General features: G+C 38.9%; 1 protein-coding gene across 1 annotated transcript in view; it reads right to left on the bottom strand.

Annotated features, from left to right (window-relative positions):
• The window catches only part of LOC126268030 (integrin alpha-4-like), a 568,589-nt gene that overhangs the window by 105,951 nt on the left and 440,483 nt on the right, over positions 1-22,155 (bottom strand). The window contains exon 20 of the mRNA XM_049973452.1: positions 5,346-5,667. Within this exon, the coding sequence (XP_049829409.1) occupies positions 5,346-5,667 (322 nt within the window). The remainder of the gene's footprint in view (positions 1-5,345; positions 5,668-22,155) is intronic.

Below are 22,155 nucleotides of genomic sequence, written 5' to 3'. Positions count from 1 at the left end.
AAAGCAACAGGAGATCTGGTGCGAAAAAAGTCGAAAAAGTGTTGGTAAAAGCAGAGCTATGTTGATCCTGTGGTGAAATTGGGTTGGTAAACAAAGATGTGCACAAAGGTCAGGTGATTGTGTTGCCGCCAAAACACGTTAAACAGCGGAAAAATTTGGGAAAATGTCGAAAAAACTGCATGTAAATGTATTAAAAGGAGAAGTTTTGTGGTGAAAGATTATGAAAATGAGGCTAACAATTGTCTGACGAAGAAATAATGACATTAAAACCTGTGGGAAGCGGCTAAAAATGATCAGTGATGTGGGAAAAACGGAAATGGAAATAAAGCAAAAGTGGTTAGAACTAGCCAAAATGGTTGTTTAATAGGTGAAAAGAACTGTTTGTGAACTGGGAACGGTGTAATGTATAGCAGCGGGAGTGTTGAAAACGGAAATAATTTTTTGGTTATGGTTTTTAAGTGGGTTACGTATTATTGAGTCTATATAGGCAAGATAAAATTGTACGGTGGAGTACGGTAAAAAGGAGAAGGTGAATACAGAGTGAGACTACGTGCACAAACAGAAAGAGAATGTGAGATGACAGAAAAGAATTCGAAATGCAACAGTGACAATAACAAACGTAATTGTTGGGTTCAAATTAATGATATAATAGAGGGAAACATTCCACGTGGGAAAAATATAGCTTAAAACAAAGATGATGCAACTTACCAAACGAAAGCATTGGTATGTTGATAGACACACAAACAAACACAAACACACATACAAAATTTAAGCTTTTGCAACCAATGGTTGCTTCATCAGGAAACAGGGAAGGAGAGGGAAAAACAAAAGGAAGTGGGTTTTAAGGGAGAAGGTAAGGAGTCATTCCAATCCCAGGAGCAGAAAGACTAACCTTAGGGGGAAAAAAGGACAGGCATACACTTGTGCACACACACATATCCATCCACACATATACAGACACAAGCAGACATATGTAAAGGCAAAGAATTTGGGCAGAGATGTCAGTCGAGGTGGAAGTACAGAGGCAAAGATGATGTTGAATGACAGGTGAGGTAAGAGCGGCTCCTACCCTAGTAACCGCCCCTGGTGTAAAACCTGTCCCATGCACCCTCCCACCACCACCTACTCCAGTCCTTTAACCCGGAAGGTGTACACGATCAAAGACAGAACCATGTGCGAAAGCACGCCGTGATTCACCAATTGACCTACCTACACGGTGAAGCTTCCTATGTGGGAATGACCAGCAACAAACTGTCCATTCTCATGAATGGACGCAGGCAGACAGTGTTTGTTGGTAATGCAGATCACTTTCTCTTTCTGTTTGTGCAAGTAGTTTCACTTTGTATTCACTTTCTCCTTTTTACCGTAATCCACCATACAGTTAGTTCCTTTCACCTATTAAACAGCCATTTTGGCTAGTTCTAACCACATCGCTTTATTTCCATTTCCGTTTTTCTCACTTCACTGGTCGTTTTTAGCCGCTTCCCATAGGTTTGAAGGTCATTATTTCTTCGTCAGACAATTGTTAGCCTCATTTTCATAATCTGCCACTACAAAACTTCTCCTTTTAATATATTTACATGCAGTTTTTTCGAAATTTTCCCAAATTTCTCCACCCTTTACCATACTTTGCCGGCAACACAACCACCTAACCTTTGTGCACATCGTTGTTTACCAACCCAATTTCACCACAGGATCAACATAGCTGTGCTTTTAAAAACACTTTTTCGAGTTTTTTCACACCAGATCTCCAGTACATTCCCTCCACATACATTTCTTTGCCCTAGCCAGATTACACTCACATATTTTATTTACACAGACTTGTCTGACATTTGGCATTACCCCCAAAGGCCTCACACTTAAAGTTCCCATCTCTGGCTGTAACCCTTCTTTCCATCAGTCCCTATACCGGTTCCAAACTGAACAATCCACAGCCCTTACCCACCTAATCCTTCACCTACACATCAACTCAGCCAATGAACACACCCATCAACTCCTATCCTTAATAAGAGTCCTCAATCTTTCCTCTTCCACATCCACTCCAGCTGTTCAGAGCATCCTCCTACAGGCCAACCGCAAAATAGAACAGCATGCCAACCTCCACCTCCAAAAACTATCCAATCTCCTGTTTTCCCATCTCCGGAAAGGCAACTCACTCACCCTCCACAACCATTCCAGCAAACCTCAACCTCCTCTCATTCCACACAGGCCCAGTCTCTCCCATCTACTCAATCTCCGATTTCCAGCACCACTCCCCCCAAAACTTCAAAATTCTAATCAACACAATCCGGAACCACAACACCCTAATTCAGTAGTTCACCTTTCCACCAAACCTCTCTCCCAATCTGAAACCTCTGTCCTATCCAAAGGCCTTACCTTCAGCACTACTCCCAGATTCAACCAAACAACCCTCGTCAAAGATTTACTGTCCTACACTCATACTCTCTGCTGGAAATATCACTTTGCCTGAAGAAAAATAATCCTAATCCTACTCCTAATGATCCAATTCCCCAAGACACTATTCATATTGAACCCTGCCTGGAACAGTTCTGTCCTCTGTCACAGCGGGACCGACCTCCTCTTCCTCCAAGTCACCCTCTCCAAACCTTCCAGGAATTTCTCACTTCCAGGCTTGCCTCTCAATCCTTCTTGAAAAACCTTAATCCCTCTCCCAACATCACCACTGCTGAAGCCCAGGCTATAGTGATCTGCAGACTGATCGAACCATTGTCATTCTTCCGGTGGACAGGGGTTCCATGACAGTGGTACTTGATTGCCGGGAGTATGTGGTTGAGGGACTGCGTCAGCTTTCAGACAACACTACATACAAAGTTTGCCAAGGTAAACCCATTCCTGATGTCCAGGTGGAGCTTTAAGTAATACTCAGAACCTTAGGCCCCCTACAAAACCTTTCACCTGACTCCATCAACCTCCTGACCCCACCGACACCCCACACTCCTACCTTTTACCTACTTTCTAAATTACATGAACCCAGTCATGTCGGCTGCCCCATTGCAGCTGCTTACCAAGCCCCCACAGAATGTAACTTGGCCTACGTAGATCAACACCTTCAACGCATTACATGCAGTCTCCCATCCTTCATCAAAGACACCAACCAGTTTCTTGAACGCCTGGAATCCTTACCCAATCTGTTATCCCCAGAAACCATCCTTATAACCATTGATGCCACTTCCTTACACACAAATATTCTGCACATCCAGGGCTCTGCCCTGATGGAGCACATCCTTTCACGATGATCACCTGCCACCCTACCTAAAACCTCTTTCCTCATTACCTTAGCCAGCTTCATCCTGACTCACAACTTCTTCACTTTCGAAGGCCAGACATACCAACAATTAAAGCGAACAGCCATGGGTTCCAGGATGGCCTCCTCGTACGCCAACATATTTATGGGTCACTTAGAGGAAGCCTTCTTGGTTACCCAGGCCTGCCAACCCAAAGTTTGGTACAGATTTATTGATGACATCTTCATGATCTGGACTCACAGTGAAGAACAACTCCAGAATTTCCTCTCCAACCTCAACTCCTTTGGTTCCATCAGATTCACCTGTTCCTACTCCAAATCCCATGCCACTTTCCTTGACATTGACCTGCATGTATCCAATGGCCAGCTTCACACATCTGTCCACATCAAACCCACCAACAAACAACAGTACCTCCATTATGACAGCTGCCACCCATTCCATATCAAATGATCCCTACCCTACAGCCTAGGAATTTGTGGCAAACAAATCTGCTCCAGTCCTGAATCCCTGAACCATTACACCAACAACCTGAAAACAGCTTTTGCATCCCGCAACTACCCTATCGACCAGGTACAGAAGCAAATGACCAGAGCCACTTCCTCATCCCCTCAAACCCAGAACCTCTCACAGAAGAACCCCAAAAGTGCCCCACTTGTGATAGGATACTTTCTGGGACTGGATCAGACTCTGAATGTGGCTCTCCAGCTGGGATACGACTTCCTCAAATCCTGCCCTGAAATGAGATCCATCCTTCATGAAATCCTAACCACTCCAACAAGAGTGTCTTTCCACCATCCACCTAACCTTTGTAACCTCTTGGTTCATCTCTCAGAAATCCCCAAACCACCTTCCCTACCCTCTGGTTCCTACCCTCGTAACTGCCCCCAGTGTAAAACCTGTCCCATGCACACTCCCACCACCACCTACTCCAGTCCTGTAAGCCAGAAGTTGTACACGATCAAAGGCAGAGCCACGTGTGAAAGCACCCACATGATTTACCAACTGACCTGCCTACACTGTGAAGCTTTCTATGTGGGAATGACGAGCAACAAACTGTCCATTTGTATGAATGGACACAGGCAGACAGTGTTTGTTGGTAATGAGGATCACTCTGTGGCTATACATGCCTTGGTGCACTGCCAGCACATCTTGGCACAGTGTTACCCAATTCGAGTTATCTGGATACTTCCCACTAACACCAACCTACCAGAACTCCGGAGATGTGTACTTGCCCTTCAATATATTCTCTCTTCCCATTACCCACCAGGCCTCAACCTCCGCTAATTTCAAGTTGCCACGGCTCATACCTCATCTGTCATTCTACATCATCTTTGCCTCTATACTTCCGCCTCGACTGACATCTCTGCCCAAATTATTAGCCTTTACATATATCTGCTTGTGTCTGTAGATGTGCAGATGGATATGTGTGTGTGCCCGAGTGTATACCTGTCCTTTTTTCCCCCTAAGGTAAGTCTTTCCACTCCCGGGATTGGAATGACTCCTCACCCTCTCCCTTAAAACCTACATCCTTTCATCTTTCCCTCTCCTTCCCTGTTTCCTGATGAAGCAACCATTGGTTGTGAAAGCTTGAATTTTGTGTGTGTGTTTGTGTGTCTATCAACATACCAGTGCTTTCGTTTGGTAAGTTACATTGACTTTGTTTTTAGATAAATTTTCTCAAGCGGAATGTTTCCCTCTATTATATTCATATCATCATATTACTGATAAATATAGAATTATTGCAGACAGAGATGTCTGTCTACAGTATATCTCTTGTAATATGACAGATGCCAGAACAGCTGATCAGTATTTTTTATGTTATTCAAATTATAGTAACTGTTGAACATGCTAAAGATACTAACTGTTTGCTAGCATCTTCCTGTACACTCACTTCTTTCTAATGTCTTAAACAACAAATTCATCAGTTACCATAATGTTGTTTTTCTTCCAGATAACAGTACTCCATACTTTTTATGAAGTACTGGAAATTAAAATTTTAAGTCAAATATGTTGCCTTTTCCTGTTGCAATTTTCTGCTCTTAACTGTAGCAATAATGATAATATTAAAGGTTAACTGACCTAGTGCTGATGTGTTGAGTTTTCCAATGAATTTTATACTGAGCAGTGCTTTTGAATCAGTAAAACCTGATGTACAAGTAATGTTTTGGCAAACAACATCCTCACGTGTACAATTTAAGTACAGTATGTTATCTGTTGAAGAGACACTGTCATCACTGTTCACTTCAGGAAGTTTTATAGTCTTTGTCGCCTCTCTCTTTGGTCTTGATTGGTCCATTTCTATACTGTTTATTTCCTGAATTTCTGGTATTATATCATTGTAGCTGCTGGTTGGCAATGGAGGGTCTGATTCACATTGGATGACATACCTTCCTTGTGTTACCTGAAAGGAGAGTATATGATATAAATTTTATTTGAATGACCCTATAGTTAAGAAAAATAGACACTCATAACTTAGGGATATGTCAGCATTTTTTATGAGTGCTTAATGGTTCTTGAAGCTGATGCTAGTTCTAGATATGCAGTAACATAGTTTTAACAAAACAGGGGGAAGCCTTGATCCGTAGCAATGTCTGATGCTAGTTCTAGATATGCAGTAACAGTTTTAACAAAGCAGGGGGAAGCCTTGATCCGTAGCAATGTTTCAAGAACTATACAGTAATTTACATGAAGTTAAATAAGGAAATAATTGTAATAGAGTGTTGTTGCTTGAAACTGAAACCTGACTGTAGCACAGGCATTGAAAATGTGGCACTGTAATGTACACAGGTGAACAAATTCATTTTAGTTGAAACTTCAGAGCTGCGAGGCCATGGTTGATGTATGAAATTTTCACCTAACATTTCATCTCCATCTGTGGGAGACATCTTCTGAAGTCATCTGGCTACTTCCGGATGACGTCAGAAGATGTCCCCCGCAGATGGAGATGAAACGTTAGGTGAAAACTTTATACATTGACCATAGCCTCTCGGCCAGGAAGTTTCAACTGAAGACAACACCAGCCATGAAAGCCTACACTATAAGATTAAATTTATTTTATGTAATAATCTATAAATGCTAGCTAACATATGGATGAAGAGGTGTGAGATGAACTGTTACAATGAAAACAGAAGAACAAAGATTTAAAAAGTTGTCTCATGGATAACTGTCACTGAAACAGTAGAAGAAAACATGTTATTCTAAATTACCATTGGTGGTTTACAGCACCTATGGTTATTTTTCTGTGGTTATGCTATCTACAGCAACTAGAATATCGTTTCTGGTAAAATATATTGTGACATTCTAGTTCACTTCTGATAATGTTAAAAATAAATGTTACGATGTAAACAAGTTCTGCTTGTTTCATTATTGTGACTGGATTACCTATGATGTTTCTCTTTTTCAAAAAAGACAATGAAGAATGAAGAAGCATTTGTTCTGCTAAAAAGAAGTCCATTTTCTCTGCTTGAATGATGTGCACATCACAGGAAGCGATTTATTGAACGTTCTTGGGTTAACCTGATGTACTCTGTGGCATACATAAGAAACTGTGTTATAAATAGCAACAACTATGAAAAAACACATTGTGAATTGTGGACAGGATGAAAGCCCACTGTACAATACTTACATGTAATAGAATGTGAAGGTTTCATTCATGTACCTAGACAAAGATGTCTCTCTAAATTATTCATGAGAGAAGAAAAAGTCATTCTCAAAGAATACTCTCTATACAGCTGCAGTTTCAGATTTTGCAGGCCAGCAACAGGACAAGTTGTGGAACATAGGGAGTATATATTTAAGAATTTTTGAATGGTAAATACTGAATTGAAAATCAAGAAAAGGAAAATTCCAAAGGGAAGGCTTATATTGCAGAAGTACAAACCAACATTGTACAAGGGAGGAACAATGGTGAACCACTGTATATCATGAAGCACTTAATTCTGATAAGGCAGTTAAATGGGTGGTTGGAATGAATGAAGGAATTAACTCCTTGAAGAAGCATGATGCTTAGAAATTGGTCAAGCAACCATCTGTTGTCATTGCAATAAAGAACAGTTTTGTATTTAAAAAGAAGGCAATTGGAGGAAAGGAAAATTTTAAAGCCTTTTTTGTTGCAAACAGCTTTAGTCAAGTTGAAGGCAAATACTAAATTGAGCTTTATGTTTCTCTTTCCAATTTTCAAACAATTCATCTACTGATCACAGCCAATGATGAGAAAAATTGGCATACTGGTCAACAAAGTGTGAAAAGTGCATACAAACATAGCAAATTAAGGGAATATATATCTTTTCTTTCAGCAGAGCTGGACAATTCTGTGAAGTTTGGAATGTATTGGTGGAAGTGAAGCTATGAGGATGAGTCATGAGTCATATTTGGGTAGCTCTGTTGGTAGAGTATCTGCCAGTGAAAGGAAAAATCCTGGGTCTGAATCCTGGTCTGACATTAAGGCCAGGTGAGTGTTGAGAGCCAAAGACATGTAAAACCAGTTTCCACTTGCAGAGTTCTGAGATACAATTGTCTGGAGGAATAATCCAGATAGTATGTGTATGTGTGGTATGTTGTATGATTGTCATGTTGTGTAACATGCTCTGCAACAGGATATTGTGTGCTGGCAGTATACACCCTCTGCCTAAGTCTATTCTTCCTAACTGATAGCTTGGTGGTACTCATGCCAATGTAAAAGACCAAACATTGTTTGCATAACAGCTGGTTTATGATATGTTTCATTTCACAAGTGGTTCTCCCTTTGATAATATATGAGGGGCTGCTGGAAAATAGGATTCCCCTGTTGACAGTGGGCAGAGTTGTGTGATATGGGCAAAAGACAACATGGCAGGTGAACGTGCATGTGCAAGACACCTATACACCATTGGGTAGAGGTCAACTGCAACCAAGCAGATGGCACTTTTGCAGTGCCTGCACAAAGCGGAGGCCAGCCGCTCAGTCTTTTCCCTGAGCTATGGAGAGAATGTGCATTTTGAAGGCATGGTCAAAGATGGAAGTGAGAGCTGTTATTCACTATGAATGGGTGCCTGGAGAATCAAGCACAGAAATTCATAAGTGATTTGTTGAGGTGTATGGGTCAGGTGTGATGTCAAGGCACATGGTGCGGGGATGGTTCCAGCAGTTCAGGGATGGACGTCAACACGTGCAGGACATACTGAGACCTGGACAGACGTGCATGGCCACTACAGATACAAATGCCAGGAAGGTGGAAGATATGATTAAAGACAACCGGCGTATCACCATCGATGGTGTAGTGGCAGAACTTGGGATCAGGCATGAGTGAGCTCATAAGATCATCCATGACATTCTTCAATACAGGAAGGTGTCCGCACAATGAGTGCCCCACCAACTGACCCTGACATACATGGAACAACGCGTGGTGTTCAGCCTGGAACAGATCGTGCATTACCATGAATCTGGCACTGACCTTCTGTTTTGGATTGTGATGGGGGTTGAAATGTGGGTGCACCATTACATGCCTGAATCAAAGGCTGCATTCATGGAGTGGAAACATCCATCCTCACCTATCTGAAAGAAGTTCAAAAGCACTCCATCTGCAGGTAAAGTGCTACTCACTGTTTTCTGGGGGACACCAAAGGAGTTTTGCTGTTGGACTTTCTGGAAGATGCAACCATCAATGCTGTGTGGTACTGTGCCAGTCTGTTGAAATTGAAAGAAGTGATTCGGAAAAAGTGGCCTGGCCTTCTCAGATCTGGCATTCTGCTGTTGGATGACAATGCAAGACCACACAAGGCAACGGCAATGCAAAACCATATGGAACTCTTGGTTGGGAATGTCTACGCCATCCGCCTCATAGTCTGGATCTAGCACCAAGTGACTTCCATCTGTTTCCTGCTTTGAAGAAGACTCTCGGCAGAAGGCACTTTGGCAGCAATGCTGACATCAAACAAGCTGTTCAACACTCCTTCCATATGCAACACCCTGATTTTTATCCTGGAAGGTTTTTTTAAGCTTATAAAGCTGTATAACAAAGGTCTCAATGTACTTGGAAATTATGTAGAAATATAAAAGATATGTCTTGTCTTTAATGTCTCATTCTCTTTTTTTTCCTTTCACACACAACTCAGACCACAGATGACAGGGTACACTTATTTTCCAACTCCCCCATGTATTCTGTTTTACCAGTAACAGGGCTGGTATAGGTGGTGACAGGAGGCTGCATAGGACATATCTTATTGTGGCGGTGGTCACAGGAGTAGGAGCCATGTGATAGAGAAATGGGTGCAAAAGAAGCCTAGGGCCTCATAAGGGTATCGTGCAAACATATGTCATATACTAGCTGTTACGTAAATACCCTTCAGCCATTTAAATATGCATAACTACCACTATATTGTTGCAGAGATTGCTCTACAACATGATAGTCATGACCTCAGTTCCTGTTTCACTGAAAGTACCATTGTCCTCCAGACACCTGTTTCTCAGAACTCCACAAGTAAAAACTGATGTTACAACATATCGCTTGTTCTCAACTGTTCATTTTCTGACCTGCCTATCTATTCCTGCCACCGCTACTTAGCTCTACGTTCCTATTAACTCACACATGATGTTTTGTCAGTAATCTCTGTTTTGCATATTACCATGTCTTCCATCTTTAAGCCCTCGAGTTGTCAATTGACATCTGGTGCAGTCCTCAACTACCATTCTTTCCTTCTAATGCATTTAGTAAGTCTTACGTGGCCAAGTGTTTGGGTGGCTTTTTTGAACTCTCCCCATTTTCTAAACCTCACCAGTTCATTTCCTTCAGCCCTCTTCCTACTGCCAGAAAAAGGTAGTCACTGGATCAGAAAGCTTGAAAATTTAAATAACTTCATATCAGTGTTCTCCTGCCACTGCTTGATGAGTGATTCTTTATCCATCCAGTAACATTGTAGAGTGTGTATAGTTTGAATTATCAGTTCCAAGTGTATCACATAAAAATAACAGTTACAAAGCAAATTTCTAGCAGTAAGAAGGAAAACTATTACAAATGATGTAGAGCTTAAAACGTAAAATTGTCTATTTCAACATATGTTTGATAATGAGAAACAAATAAATAAGCAAAAGGAGATACTGTTAAGTGCATAAAAAGTATAATGAAGTGCCAGGCCATAGACTTCAATGAGTACTTCACTGAACAGGTTTCTGAGTGGAGTACTTCAGTAATACACTTGGAAATGTATGATATAAAAGTAAAATGGAGATGCTGAACTGCAGATAAGCACAACAAAAAAGACTGTCAGAAAGTGAGCTATCAGCCACCAAGGCCTATGTTGGAAATAGACAACATATACACACACACTCACCTAAAAACACCTCACATGTGGGAGTGTATGGGGACTGTGTAGTGCTGGATTGGGAGCAGAGAAGGGGCTGGATGAGAGAGGACAATGACTGATGAAGGTTAAGGCCAGGAGAGTTACAGGCATGTAGGATATATTACAGGGAGAATTCCCAGCTGTGCAATGCAGAAAGCAGGTTTTGATAGGAAGGATTCAGATAGGACAGGCCATGAAGCCGTCATTGAAATTAAGGTCATCTTGGATGGTGTGCTTAGCAATGGGATGGTCCAATTGTTTGTTGGCCACAGTTTGTCAGTGGCCATTCATGCAGAGAGACAGCTCATTGGTTGCCATGCCCATGTAGAATGCAGCACAGTGGTTGCAGCTTAGCTTGTAGTGCACATGACTAGTTTCACAAGTAGTGCTGCCTTTGATGGGACAGGTGATGCTTGTGACTGGATAGGTGTAGGTGGTATTGGGAGGATGTATGGGACATGTATTGTATCCATATCTGTTACAGGGATATGAGATATGAGGCAAGGAGTTGGGAGCAGTGTAGTTCTGATGGGCAGCAGAATACTATTGTGAGAGGGGTGAGAGTGATAGAGAGCAGCACATTCTCATTTCTGGGAATGAAGAAGGTAGTCAGAATACTGACAGAGGATGTAATTCATTTTCTCCAGTACTGAGTGGTACTGAGTCATGAGGGGAATGCTCCTCTGTGGCTGGGTGATGGGACTTTGGGAGGTGGTGGATGACTGGAGCCATATGGCACCAGAGATCAGGTGGGTGATTACACTCTTTGAATCCTCAGTGATACCCTTGGTGTATTTTGCAAGGGGCCACTTGTCAGTCATGAAGCAGTGCCCTTGGGTGGCTAGGCTGTAGGGAAGGGACTTTTTGGCATGGAACGGGTTACAGCTGTCAAAGTGGAGGAACTTCTGGTGGTTGGTAGGTTTGATACAGATGGAGGTACTGATATAGCCATATTTGAGATGGAGGTCAACATCAAGAAAGGTGGCTCGTTGGGTTCGAGTAGGATGAGGTGAAGTAAATGGCGGTGAAGGTGTTCAGCTTCTGGAGGAAGGTGAGTGTTATAAAGATATGTTTACATAATGTGTATACATAAACATACGTTATAAACGTCCCCGTTCGTAGTCGCTAATTATAACAATATGTTTCTTTTGTGCTGCAACATATAGCTATAATCAGTGGTGGAAATATATTTGCGAATGCCGACTGTGTGCGGCTGCCTCTTGTTGGATCGTCTGATCAGTCGGAAGTTGCATTGCAGAGGAGAGTAAATGCCTATTCAAAGTATAATTATTTTTGGATAGCTCAACATGAATTTCCTAAGGGACCATAGTTTACCATGCATTTACCAGTAGAATGTGGTGCGGAGAAAATATTTCGCCACATACAACTTCTGTCCGATTTCGACGAAAGAATTCGTGACTGTGAACTCTCTATTTGGCAGAAACATAAAGAAAATTAAATAACTTCATGAAGGAGTGAGACATAGATTCTACACTAAATAAATAGTCCATACGCCAATTCCATTTAAATCTGAATTTATGGCAATTAATAGAAGAACTTACACTGCAATGAAAGATTTAACATGGATGCCGTTTTTGACTGGCACTTGTCTTCTGGTAATGACAGTAATTCCTTTGACATTTTCACATACACGTCGCACAATAAATTTACTCCTATGCAGTATTGCACTTTTAGTATTCCACTTTACTTTACACTAAAATAATATTATTTTTAACGATAATAATATGGCGGCAAGGCATGCGCGTCCGACACAAGTTGAAACTTCCACATGGGAAAAATATATTAAAAACAAAGATTCCAAGAATCTTTGCCTAAATATGTCTGCTTGTGTCTGTGTATGTGCGGATGGATATGTGTGCGTGTGTGTGTGTGTGTGTGTGTGTGTGCGCGAGTGTACACCTGTCCTTTCTTTCCCCCTAAGGGAAGTCTTTCCGCTCCCGGGATTGGAATGACTCCTTACCCTCTCCCTTAAAACACACATCCTTTCATATTTCCCTCTCCTTCCTGAAGAAGCAACCATCGGTTGCGAAAGCTAGTAATTCTGTGTGTGTGTTTGTGTGTTTTGTTCTTGTGCCTGTCTGCCGGCGTTTTCCCGCTTGGTAAGTCTTGGAATCTTTGTTTTTAATATATATATATATATATATATATATATATATATATATATATATATATATATATATATATATATATATATATGACGATGTAAATAAAACAGAAAGAAACTTCCACATGGGAAAAATATATTAAAAACAAAGATTCCAAGACTTACCAAGCCGGAAAGCGCCGGCAGACAGGCACATGAACAAAACACACAAACACACACACAGAATTACGAGCTTTCGCAACTGGCAGTTGCTTCGTCAGGAAAGAGGGAGGGAGAGGGAAAAATGAAAGGATGTGGGTTTTAAGGGAGAGGGTAAGGAGTCATTCCAATCCCGGGAGCGGAAAGACTTCCCTTAGGGGAAAAAAAGGACAGGTGTACACTCGCACACACACACACATATCCATCCGCACATACACAGACACAAGCAGCGGATGGATATGTGTGTGTGTGTGCGAGTGTACACCTGTCCTTTTTTTCCCCTAAGGGAAGTCTTTCCGCTCCCGGGATTGGAATGACTCCTTACCCTCTCCCTTAAAACCCATATCCTTTCATTTTTCCCTCTCCCTCCCTCTTTCCTGACGAAGCAACTGCCAGTTGCGAAAGCTCGTAATTCTGTGTGTGTGTTTGTGTGTTTTGTTCATGTGCCTGTCTGCCGGCGCTTTCCCGCTTGGTAAGTCTTGGAATCTTTGTTTTTAATATATATATATATATATATATATATATATATATATATATATATATATATATAAGTGTAAAAGTATTCTTCTTCTGTCCGTTTTTATCGCCGCGGTTTTCAAAGTCAATAACTCACTGCATTTCTGATGGCGCTTCGGCAATAAACAAGTTACGTCACAGGTCGTTCACCTTTTACATTCTCGCAACATTATTTGCTAACTGTAGCTGTTGCCGAGCAACTGCTCGATTAGTGAATGATTTAAAATGATAAGGCAATCACATAATGTTACAGTGTCCTCACCCTTGATCTAGATCACAAAGATGTCATCAGTGAACCTGAAACAGGTGAGGGGTTTGGGATTCTAGGTGTTTAGGAAGGATTCCTCTAGATGGCCCATCAATAGGTTGGCATAATAAGGTGCCACGCAGGTGCCCGTAGCCATACCCCAGATTGGTTTGTAGGTAATGCCTTCAAAGGAGAAATAATTGTGGATGAGGATACAGTTGGTCATGGTGACTAGTACAGGAGGTTTTAGATTTTGAATCTTGTGGGCAATAGGAAAGATACTGTTCAACAGTGGTAAGGCCACTGGCATTTGGGACATTAATATGAAGGTAGGTGGCATCAGTAGTGATGAGCAGGACAACATGAGGCAAAGGAACAGGACCCGATTTGGAAGGAATCAGGAGAGGACGCAAATGCGAAATTATGTAGTAGAGATTGGGAACATGGCAAATCGAAAGAGATTTATTACATGAGGAAGAAGATGTTGATGATACTGAAGTGGGCAACCTTTTGTAAAATAAAGAACCTGTGGTAGGGAAGAGAAAGCTTTGTTTGATATGGGCAGTGAAATTAGTGAATTAGCTGAAGAATTCTGTAATTGTATAAAAGATGGTAATGAGGTAATGGATGTTCCAGTGTTAGGGTTGAAAACAGTAGGTGCCACAGGTAAACAGAATAAAGTTGTGAAGCGTCAGATTATTTAAAATCTGAACTAGGGGCATAGATTTGGTACACAATTTTTTGTGGTGTCTGGTCTGAGAGTGGATATTATCTTGGGTATTGGTTGGTTACCGGTAATACAGTGCAAAGCAGAAATTAACTGTGTAGATGGTTTTATCAAATTTGATAATCGAGGATCAGAAATGAAGGTGAATTTTTGAGGGCATGGTGATAGATAACAATAATTTTGTAGGACAATTGGAGGTAAGATTGATGCCAATAGGAATGGACATTGGGTATTTAGAACTGAACCTAGACTGTGGTACTAATGAAGGTGAAAGAGGAACAACAGAAGAATTGAATGTCCAAATGGACAAGGTAGAAGGGTTAAGTGAGCAGCAGACAGATAAGCTAAGAGAAGTCCTATGGGTGAATAGAGAAGTATTTTCAGAGAAGCCAGGTAAAGTTAAGAACTTTGAATGCAAGTTAGATCAGAAACCACATTAACCCTTTGCAAGAAAACCTTTTCCTATACCGTTCACTTTGAGAGAAGCTGTACATAAGGAAATTGGAAGGATGATAGAGTGTCATGTTATAGAGACAAGTAAAATTGAATACAATGGTCCATTAACAGTTGTTGGCAAGAAAGATGGTAGTGTGGGATTGGTCATAGATGCTAGGAAGTTGAATACCATAGTGAGTAGAGAGACTGATCAAACTGAGAATATGGTACTGTGGGAATGGTCATAGATGCTAGGATGTTGAATACCATAGTGAGTAGAGAGACTGATCAAACTGAGAATATGGCTGTAATATTCCAAAAATATTACAATATGAATTATCTGAGCAGTCTTGATCTGACAGCTGGGTACAGGCAAGTCCTGTTCTCGAAAGAGTGTGTTTTTTTTTTGGTAAATATTAGTTGGCTTAAATATTAGTGTGTCAGTGTTCATTCTGGCCCATGACCAAGTATTAGGACCAGAGATGAGTTCTAAAGAAACAATGTATGTGGACAACCTTTTGATTGCCACTGAGCCTTGGGAAGAGCTTCATAGATTGTTGGATGAGGTGTTTCAAGCTTTGAGGAAAGGGAGTGTGATCCTTAGTCTTAAGAAATGTGAGTCTGTAAGAAAATAAATAACATTCTTGGGTAGAATCTTGTCTACTGCTGGTAATAAGGTTAACCCTGAAAGTATGAAAGCAGATAAAGAGTGTCTATCTCCAAAGACTCGGAAACAGTTGAAGTCATTCCTAGGTTTGTGCAATTTTTATAGAAATTTTGTGTCTGGACAAGTGTTCAACAACTTATGTTTAAACAAATTATTAAGTCCTAAAGTACCTTTTGTTTGGATGGATGAATGCAAAGAAGCATTTAAACATTTTAAAGAGGCCATGAAAGAGGAGAGGATTTTGCACCATCTCAACCTTAAGCAACCTTTTTGTCTGGGAACTGATTCTAGTGGTTTTGGTATTGGAGTTGAATTATTTCAAAATTTTGGGGATGATGAGAAAAGGAAGATCATAGGACAATTGCTTTTGCAAGCTGATCATTAATGAGGTATGAAAGAAATTATAGGGTGACTGAAAGAGAAGCTCTGGCAATAATTTGGAGATTCAAAAAATTCAGAGACTACCTGTGGGGCAACAAAACTCATTTACACTGATCACAGAGCTCTTATTTTTTTAAGAAATTATATTGATGCATACACAATTGATGATGTGGACAGTGTTAATGCAACAATTTGAGTTTGAAATAAAAAACCTCACAGGCACACAAAACAAAGTAGCAGATGTACTATCAAGGTTACCATTGGGAGAAAATGGAGAAGCAATACAGAAAGTAGGTGAAGAATATGTTAAATTGTTCTATACAAAGGGACTTCCTGGTGAAAAGAAGATAGCAGGCATCTGTAAGTACATGAGGAGTTATCAGAATCACGACGAAATATGGAAAATGATAAAGAGGGACTTAGCTATGCAAGGTACTAATAATAAATTGGCGGAATATTATAAGGTGCATTGTGGGGTTTTATTTAGGCAAACTAATGAAAATTCAGAAGATTGAAAAGCGTGTTGGCCCAGTGAGTACATAGATGATATAATTCGTTTGAGTTTTGGAGACATAGCAGCAAAAAAGTGTATAAAAAAATTGAAAGAGTGTATAATTTTTGACAACATGGTGAAGAGAGTAAACAACCATATTAAGATGTGTGACAAATGTCAATGACCCAAGGTTACTAATCAGATGTTCAGACTTCTCATGCAAAATGTCAAACCAGAAGACAGTGGAATTGTCAGCAGTGGACTTTTATGGCCCCTTGTCAAAAACAAAAGGGGGTTTTATTTATATTTTTGTAGTGTTGGAAGTATTGTCTAAATTTATAAAACTCTATCCTTTGTGTAAATCAACTGGCTAAGTGAGAGGACTATTTCATAAAGTTTAAAAACTGAAGGCCATATTTCCTGATAACTGGTCACAGTTTACAAGTAAGAAGTAGAAGGAAAGCCTTGCCAACCATGGAATAACAGTAATATATACGGCAACTTACCATCCAACAGGAAATCTTGCGTGATGTTACATGAGGGAAATGGGCTGACTGTGTCGTACATATTATAGCAATAACCATAGTTCATGAGGAGATATTGTGGAAAATATTGAGGATGTAATGAAAGCTGTAAGTCATGATGTAACGGGATTTACTCCTTATGAAATTATGAAGGGAAAGAGATTTTTGGGTTTTGTTGAGGAGATATTGTCTTTTCCCCACAGAGAGGAATTAAGTTGGGGTGAGAAAAAGAAAAGAATGAGAGAATTGGTAGAAAAGAAGTTGGAGGAAAGGAGGAGGCAACATGATGAGAAAATAAAGAAGGTTGGTATTAAAGTAGGAGATCTAGTCTTAGTGAAGACATATGAAAAATTAAAAGAGATAAGTAATAAGATTTCACATTTTTTTGATAAGAGTCCATTTGAGGTAATGCATTCTATTTAGTTTACCGAAAGTCAAAGAAGAAATTTGGTCTTAAGAATATAGTAGATTTGAAACCATATTATACTAAAGTAACAAAAACTGTGAGCATGAACAAGATGGGAATTGTTGAGAGTAATATTTGGGCTACAGGATGAATGAGTAGAGGCAGAGTGTATAATTTTGCTTTGAAAGACAAGAAGATAAATTTGATGAATGGGTACTTGAAGGCAGTACTCGGAATGTAGGTGGAGGACTTAATTCCAATATTGATGACTTAATCGAAAGAAATGGTTAAAGAGGAGTTCTTGCATGTGGGATAATGTAGCACTGTGATTTGGAATAATGAAAAAGTAAGCTGACAGATGGGCCGAGAGGTTTGTAAATGTGATGGGATATTTAATTAGTAATTTGATAATTGAGTTTGAGTTGTTACAGCATGTGATGAGAAGCAACAACTTCCAAGAGATACACCATGTTATGAAAAAAACACATGCAATGACTATTTGTAAAGGGATTTAATGACAGAACATTCAAGTATACAGACAAAAGCAAAAAATTAGACTTGCTGATATAGAGTCATTCATATGAAGCATAGTAAAGACTCTCAAGGTGTGATGAAAAGCATAGTGTAATATGTATTGTAGGTAGAGAAGTGATTGGATATGTCTTCAGTTTCAGAATGTAAATTTATGGTAATTAATTATTTTGCTTGAATATTTGTAATAGTGCAGACATTTCTTGTTACTCTTTTTGGAGTCACAAGCCCAATGACATGTTTAATTGTGGAACTTTTGATATTATTCTGTAAGAGGTTTGTAATACACTCTTTCATTATTCTTGGGTAAATTTCATACTTCATCATGATATATTGGATTATTGAGGCTATATGTTGTGAAAGGTAAATGTTGTGAAAGGTAATTTTAAAATTTAAATTAACATAATCGAAGACTATAACTAGTTTTAGGTAGATGGGACTCACATGTGTCAAGGACATTTTATCTTGAAAGATTCTTGGGAAAAATCTCATGATAAAATTGGGAGGGTTGGGAGGGGGGGGGGGGGGGGGCACAATGATTCTATGACTAATAATGAGATGTAATTTTTTTCCTTCCTTTTACTGCCCTGTACTTCATATATATATTTTTGATGATGTAGAATATATTTCATTTGGTTATATAGTGTAGAAAATGAAGTGTGAATAATTTTACTTTGCTGTTTTATGTACGAGTCCCTTATGTCGAGACTTCGATTTTTTCTGATGATCTGTCAAATAGTTTTATTAAATGTGTTGTGTGAAATAGAATGCAACGGGCAGAAGTGTTGTAAGAACTGTGGAGTGAGAGAGTTATCAGTAGTAGTCGAGTTGAACAGTGTGGGGCAGAAAGTCGCAGATGACTCGTGAGCATGGAAATAGTAATGGTGGGTGATATTAAAACCAGACATTAGTGTGTTAGACGTGGTTTTAAATGTGATTTTATGATGGAAATTCTAAGCAAACATTGTATTACACATATGCTACTGGTTTTTGGACAATGAAGCTTGTGGCAGTGACAATGCACTCATGAACAGTCAGTATTGCCATTGGTTTAGAATTGAACTGTATTACATAAACTATGAATTGTAACATTTCTCATTTTCTTTACTATGATATATGATGTATGCTAAAACACTAACTGCCAATGTGGAAACCGTGAACTGTGTTGCTACATAAGTGACTGTTTTTGCGGGAAGAGTGTTATCATGAACCATGAATATTAAGAGCAGGTGGACTGTCTAACTTTGCAGTTGACCAATTATAGCAGATAGAATGTTAATTTAAACACAATGTGTGGATTGTGCTAAACTATTGTCTGTGAAAGTTTCAGCTGAACTAATATTACCTTCAAGTGCTGCATAAACAGTTACTCTGATCTGACAAATGGATGCTACAAACTTATTATCACTGCTAGCCAAAACCAGATGCAAGGAAAGAGGATTATTAATGCCAAGGACATGACTAGATGAACTTATGGGATTAATATCAGCAACTTCAAATTGCTTCTGGTGCTATCGTCACATCATACCGATCCAGAACAGATAAGACTCAAAACCATTCCTCTATAGAGAAACTCACAACTGTAACCAATTTAATTTCTTTCTGTTTTGTAACAGACAATCCCTTAATGTTTCACTCTGTAAATAAAAGTATAGTAGTGTATTGCAAAGACTGTTCACATTCAGTGATAGTTGACCCCACCACTAACAGTAGTTACTGCCATCCTTTTATTTGGTTTTACATTTAGGTACATTTGTACTAGCTGTTGCATGCATTGTGTGCATATTTTGAGGGGTAAATACAGTTGTTTAGGCAGGAGAATTTATGTGTTGTACTGTGAAATGTGGCCAGATGTGTAAGTTGAGTCATGTGTGTAAGTTGAGGCATGTGCTATTGAAGTTATTTACACCGACCAACTACAAAGAAGTAGCTTATTCGGCACTGGTTCAAGTTAATGTATGAGAGGGAACTTTGACTCTAACAGCAGTGAAAGTATGTGATCTTTGTTTACATGCCACTTCATGTCAAATTTCCATTCATTCATGTTTAGATGCAAATTTATTTTGGTTTAACTGTTACTGGTAAGCAAAATTACACTATACTGTGCCCTTATTTATCAAATTAACTTCAGAGAGTTTTACTGTTTTCTGCTAACAAAGGATATTATTATCAGAATTTTAGCAGGATTGGTAAACTTCTCATATAGAGGTTTGCTAATGAAGTTTTGGGAAGTAAAATGGGTCCTTGGGGTTTATGCAATGTTAATTTACTTCATGCTGTTTTTCTTTAAACATTTTCTGAATACAAATTCACAGTCACAGTAAACCTCCAGGAACTGTTCACATGCTCCATCTCTAATGGCTGCACAGTTTGCTGAATGTTAAACTCTGATGTTTCTTTCTTCCATTATGAACTATACACAATAAATTCAGAAGTCCAAGAACAGATATAAGGAAAATTATCAGCCATGAAACGAATAAATTTTGTAATGAAAATCAAATCATTGATCAATAAATTCATTAAATCCTTTAAAAGAAGCTCAAAACCCAGGAATATGAGACAGTCATCTAAGGCAGATCTGTTAGATTTACTTAAACAAGTATGCCATACTTGATCATCAGACATTAATTTTGCCAAACAATTAGTTAGTGAGATTGCAATTTCATTAGGTCACTGAGAAACAGTAATTCTTCTGGCTGTGACAATACTATAATCAAAGCATTAAATTCTCGGTGGACTTAGTAGTACCCTCCTGCCCCTCCTTATTTTTCATTGTAACTAGTCAATGATCCAAGGTGTATTTTCTGAAAGACTTAAACATGCAGTAATAATGCTAGTATACAAATGGAGATGAGCACCAGACCATTAGTTACAGATCACTCCCCATCCTTCCCGTGTCCTCAAAAATATATAAGAAGGTACAAAAGTGTATTATAGAATCATTCTGAGCACAACAATGTAAGGACATCTCAATCTGGCTTCTGTAAAGGTTGCTCTATCAGGAATACAATGTATAATCTCATAAGCTCATTTCTAGTAGAGCTGAGAAAGAAAATTCATCTTTATAATATCTTCTGTGCTCGTGCAAAGGCCTTTGATTGTCTAAATAATAAAACTGTGTAATATGGCATAATGGGACAACATATCAGAATACTTTGATAATATGTCAGCTAAAAATTACAGAACTCCATATTGGTCATTGTGTACATAGATAACAATCAAGTATCTGTTTTATATGAATGTCATTTGCAGAAAACAAACACTTTGAAGTACAGCTAGCTGATTTTCATTGTAATTTTAATATATACTATTGATAATGATCATAATCAGAATTTTAATGCAAACAAATGTTTCATTTCTTCATATATTTGTCATTTGAGTCAATCTTGTACAAGTAATGCTCAAAATGATGTACATGAACATTATGAATCCTCAAATTTTCATGCAAAAAAGCAACAGTTATTTTTAAAGCATTGAATGAAATATTACTGAAAACATGTTAGGAATATCAGAATTCATATAATTAAAAATAATTTACATTTTCAACAATTTGACATAATTCATTGTTTACTAAACAAGAACTGTATATCCATAAGAAATGGGTAGTGTAAATCTGCAAAACTATTACTTTGTATAAAAAATTTTCTCAACACCAAGTGTTTTTCATCAATTAACCATTCATATCAGCAAAAACTTGATTGTAATTCATAAAATGTAATGATCACCATCTATGTACTCTCCATTATTGTCTTTTTAAGTAATTCATGCAGTAGAAGCCATTGTGTGGCAGTGCTGGATCAGTTTTTGTGCCATCAACTCTGTGCATGTCTTTATCACAGTTTTAATGTTGCAATAAACGGTAAAAATCAATATTTGGTGTGTCAGCTACATTATTTAGTAATCAATAAGCTGCAAAATTGTCCTGATATTGCATACTGAACTGCAGGCACCATTTACAAGAGAAATTATTTATATTTCATCATGTAGTCTCATTCAGAAGAACATTTGTATTTTATCTCTCTGTATATAGCATAACAACATTTATTTAAGTATTCATCAATAATTGATATATTAATTTGTGTTATTATGTATAAAGGTATATTATACGTTAATATTAACAAAAAAATCCAAATAGCTCTTGCATATTGTGCAGCTGTAGATGAAATGGATCAATACATCAAAATAAATCTTGCTGAGTTATGCTAGCCACACACTGCACTGCAGACTTGAGGTCAAGTATTCAAGTGTGTTCATAGCAAGAATAGCACAGTTCAACTTTCTGGAGATTAGCTTGATATGTGCTTAAAACTTCAAGACTGG

Source organism: Schistocerca gregaria, chromosome 4, assembly GCF_023897955.1.
Source record: "Schistocerca gregaria isolate iqSchGreg1 chromosome 4, iqSchGreg1.2, whole genome shotgun sequence".
In the NCBI taxonomy this organism is placed as follows: domain Eukaryota; kingdom Metazoa; phylum Arthropoda; class Insecta; order Orthoptera; family Acrididae; genus Schistocerca; species Schistocerca gregaria.
Note: the sequence above shows the minus strand (reverse complement) of the source record. Positions and strands in the feature narration are given on the sequence as shown.